Source organism: Trametes versicolor, assembly GCF_000271585.1.
Source record: "Trametes versicolor FP-101664 SS1 unplaced genomic scaffold TRAVEscaffold_112, whole genome shotgun sequence".
Taxonomy (NCBI): domain Eukaryota; kingdom Fungi; phylum Basidiomycota; class Agaricomycetes; order Polyporales; family Polyporaceae; genus Trametes; species Trametes versicolor.
The window spans coordinates 1-3,251 of NW_007360432.1; the positions used below are offsets into that span (position 1 = coordinate 1).

A 3,251-nucleotide genomic window follows, 5' to 3' on the forward strand; every position below is an offset into this window, starting at 1 on the left:
TATCGCCACGAAACCGCGTGGGTGTATGCGCCCTGGTTCGTGGGAGCGTTCTGTCGTGTTTATGAGGCCGTCGTACGCGATGCGGGCGCGTGAGAGGGCGGGCACGCGGCGGGTGGGGCCGAATTGCGGGCGGCGTACGACGCGCAGGACGTACGCGACGCGGTCGTGCGCGAGATTGATGCGTCATGAGCGCATGACGTACGCGTCCTGAGGGCGCGGAAGGCGCAACGTGGCTGGTGGCATGATATATGCGGAGCCTGCCCCGGGTGCTGGGGCCCTCAGTCGAGTAGACCCGGCTGACGCCGTTGCGCATGCCTGAAAGTGTCGTGGACGGTAGTGAAGAGTTGTATTGTACCGTTGAGGGTGTTTTCAGCCGTTCCCGGAGGGTTTTGAATCATTTTTACGAAAATCTGTCTGCGGGCGAAATGAAAATTCGACTTTGTCAGCGTAATTCGTATCTGAACGAGCTGGGAGCGTACCTTGTACGAGATAAGTAAGATACTCATCACACCACATACAGCCGCAGTGCACAAACAGGGATGACGCGACTGCAGAACCGGCAGAAGTCGTATTTGATGTCGCCGCCTGCCGAGCGGCACTCCGCGCGCAGGACGTGCGCGGTACCTTCGCGCGTGTAACGGCATACTTGTCGGAGGTCTAAGAGCATATAGTGAGCTTTCTGGGCGGGGGCGTCGAGGACGGTGGGCGGTAGACGGCGGTCTTGAGGGCGTGGGTGAGCGCGGAGTGTCGACGACGCCACAGCCGCAATTCCGCACCGCAACGCAAACGGCGTCGTCGAGGTGTCACTACGGGGTGTGGGCACGTGTTTCACGACGTACACAGCGTGCCGTGTGCGACACGGCGCGGGCGTTTGCGATTCGAGGCGGGGGAGGACTATATTATGGGCGCTGTGAGTGCAGTTCGCGTCGGGAGAGCATGCGAACACACCTGAATGATGTCTAGCACTCCTGCATTACGCACGTGAGTGATTTACGCACGCCGTCGGAATCGGTGCGGCAGAAAGTTGCAGAACCTCGCGAGATGAGCGGGCAGGGTGCGTCAGGCATTCCGCGCGAAAGACGTTCGCGGCGCCGTAGCGCTCGTGTCAGTACGATGCTCCAGGTGTGATAAGCGATCCCTGAACTTGTGGGATATGGGCCTTGCGATTTACGAGTAGCACCGCAAGATGACAGGGGCGCGAGCGAGCCAGGTATGTTTGTTCCGCCAGTACCGCAGTATGGCCCGCCGCGGCGAGTGTTTTCGCCAGCACGCACGGACAGCATAGACGTACACTTTATCTACAGCGGAACAGTCCGCCCCGTGCGAGAGGGGGTGAGCGTTGACGATTTAGAGGGCGGACGAGCTGTAAATCGGACAGTGTCAGCGCAAATCGTGTCGCAGGGGGCTGTAAACGCACCAGGATATAGATCACGACTGTCTGCACCGCGCTGTATCAACTGCGAATAGGCTGCTGTACATGCGCCGACGCGAGGGGCGATAGAGTGTTCGATGCGGTACGCACACGGGGCGACTAGCGGTCTTGCATGCGGGTGTATCGCAAGTGCATTACTCCATATCCGAGATTTCTAGGCCAGAGGTGCGCGGGGCGGGCGTGTAAACTCGCGGGAAGGGGACGGGAGGGCACCAGGGGAGGGCAGGCAGACGAAAGAAGGCAGGCAGACGAAAGAAGGCAGGCGAGGTTGCTCAGACGGAGGGCGGGTTTGGCAGAGAGAGGCGGGGAACGCCCGCGAGAACACGGCCTGGACAGCGGAAACGACGGGTGGGCGCCTGCTGGATGGAGACGGCGGACGTCATGGTGGGCGAGCGGCGGCGGCGAAGAAGGCATGAGTCGGGCTGTCTGCAGTGACTGTCGTCGCAGTCGAGACCAATATATGCTGCTCAAAGTCGGAGTCAAGTCCATGGCGTGTCGATGGTGCAAGCGCTGAGCAAGATTAGATTAGATGCACTTTGGCTTCACTCGACTCTTTCTGGACAATCTCACCAAGATGTCCTCCTCCCTCTCCTCCCTCGCACGCCGCCATAGGCCTCTACCTCCTCGACTACGGCGCAGGCAACGTCCAGAGCCTCGCTAACAGCCTCAACAAGCTCGGACACTCTTTCCAGTGCATTTCCTCTCCAGAGGACTTCGACAAGGCCACAGTAAGTGCCTGTCCGTCACGCGGCTCGCGCACTCTGACTAGAAATCCCCCATAGAGCCTCATCTTCCCCGGCGTCGGCGCATTCGAGAGCGCGATCGATGGCCTCATATCACGCGGCCTTTACGAGCCCCTGCGCGAGTACATCGCCTCGGGGAAACCGTACTTCGGCATCTGCATAGGCATGCAGGTCCTCTTCCGCTCCTCGCTCGAGTCCCCCACCTCCACCGGGCTCGGCATCGTCCCGAGCGACATTGGCCTCTTTAGCAACGTGGACAAGTCCGTCCCCCACATGGGCTGGAACTCGGTCGAGTTCCTCGATCCGGCGGAAACGGCGCACGAAGGCATCGACCCCGCGGCGCGCTACTATTTCGTCCACTCCTTCCGCGCGCCATATGACTGGGAGCACGCGGACGCCGCCCAATGGGCGCACACCACAACGCAGTACGGCCAGGAGATCTTCTTGGCGACGGTTCGTAAAGGGAACGTCTTCGCGTGTCAGTTCCACCCGGAGAAGTCTGGTAAAGCCGGCCTGCGCGTTCTTGATGCGTGGCTCCGCTCATCTGAAGCGGAACGTGCGACTAGCCCGCCCACTCCTCGCATAGCACGTCATCCGAATCCGAAGGACGGCTTTACGAAGCGCGTCGTGGCATGCATGGACGTCCGGTCGAACGATGCCGGTGACCTTGTTGTTACAAAGGGTGACCAGTACGACGTTCGCGAACGCACAAGCGCGGACGGTGTGCAAGCACAGGCCGCAGGTGAAGTTCGCAACCTCGGTAAACCCGTCGCGCTCGCCGCACGGTACTACGAGGAAGGCGCGGACGAGCTCTGTCTCATGAACATCACCTCCTTCCGCCACTCCCCTCTACTCGACCAGCCGATGCTGGCCGTCGTTCGCGCGGCTGCGGAAACCGTCTATGTCCCGCTCACGATCGGTGGTGGCATCAAGGACACCGTGGACCCGGACGGCACCCCGCACTCCGCGCTCGAGGTCGCCGGCACGTACTTCCGCGCCGGGGCGACAAGGTCAGCGTCGCGACCGAGGCCGTGTTCGCCGTCGAGAAGATGCGCGCACGTCCCAGCGCGGATGGC

General features: G+C 61.5%; 1 protein-coding gene across 1 annotated transcript; it reads left to right on the top strand.

Moving 5' to 3' along the window:
- Positions 1 to 1,041: 1,041 nt before the first annotated feature.
- Positions 1,042 to 3,185, top strand: TRAVEDRAFT_54712 (imidazole glycerol pho; the record flags this gene model as incomplete). The annotated part of the gene is made up of 3 exons (XM_008047656.1): positions 1,042 to 1,054; positions 2,045 to 2,160; positions 2,215 to 3,185. Coding segments are annotated over 3 exons (1,100 nt in total), but the record flags the coding sequence as incomplete, so codon positions are not given.
- Positions 3,186 to 3,251: the final 66 nt, after the last annotated feature.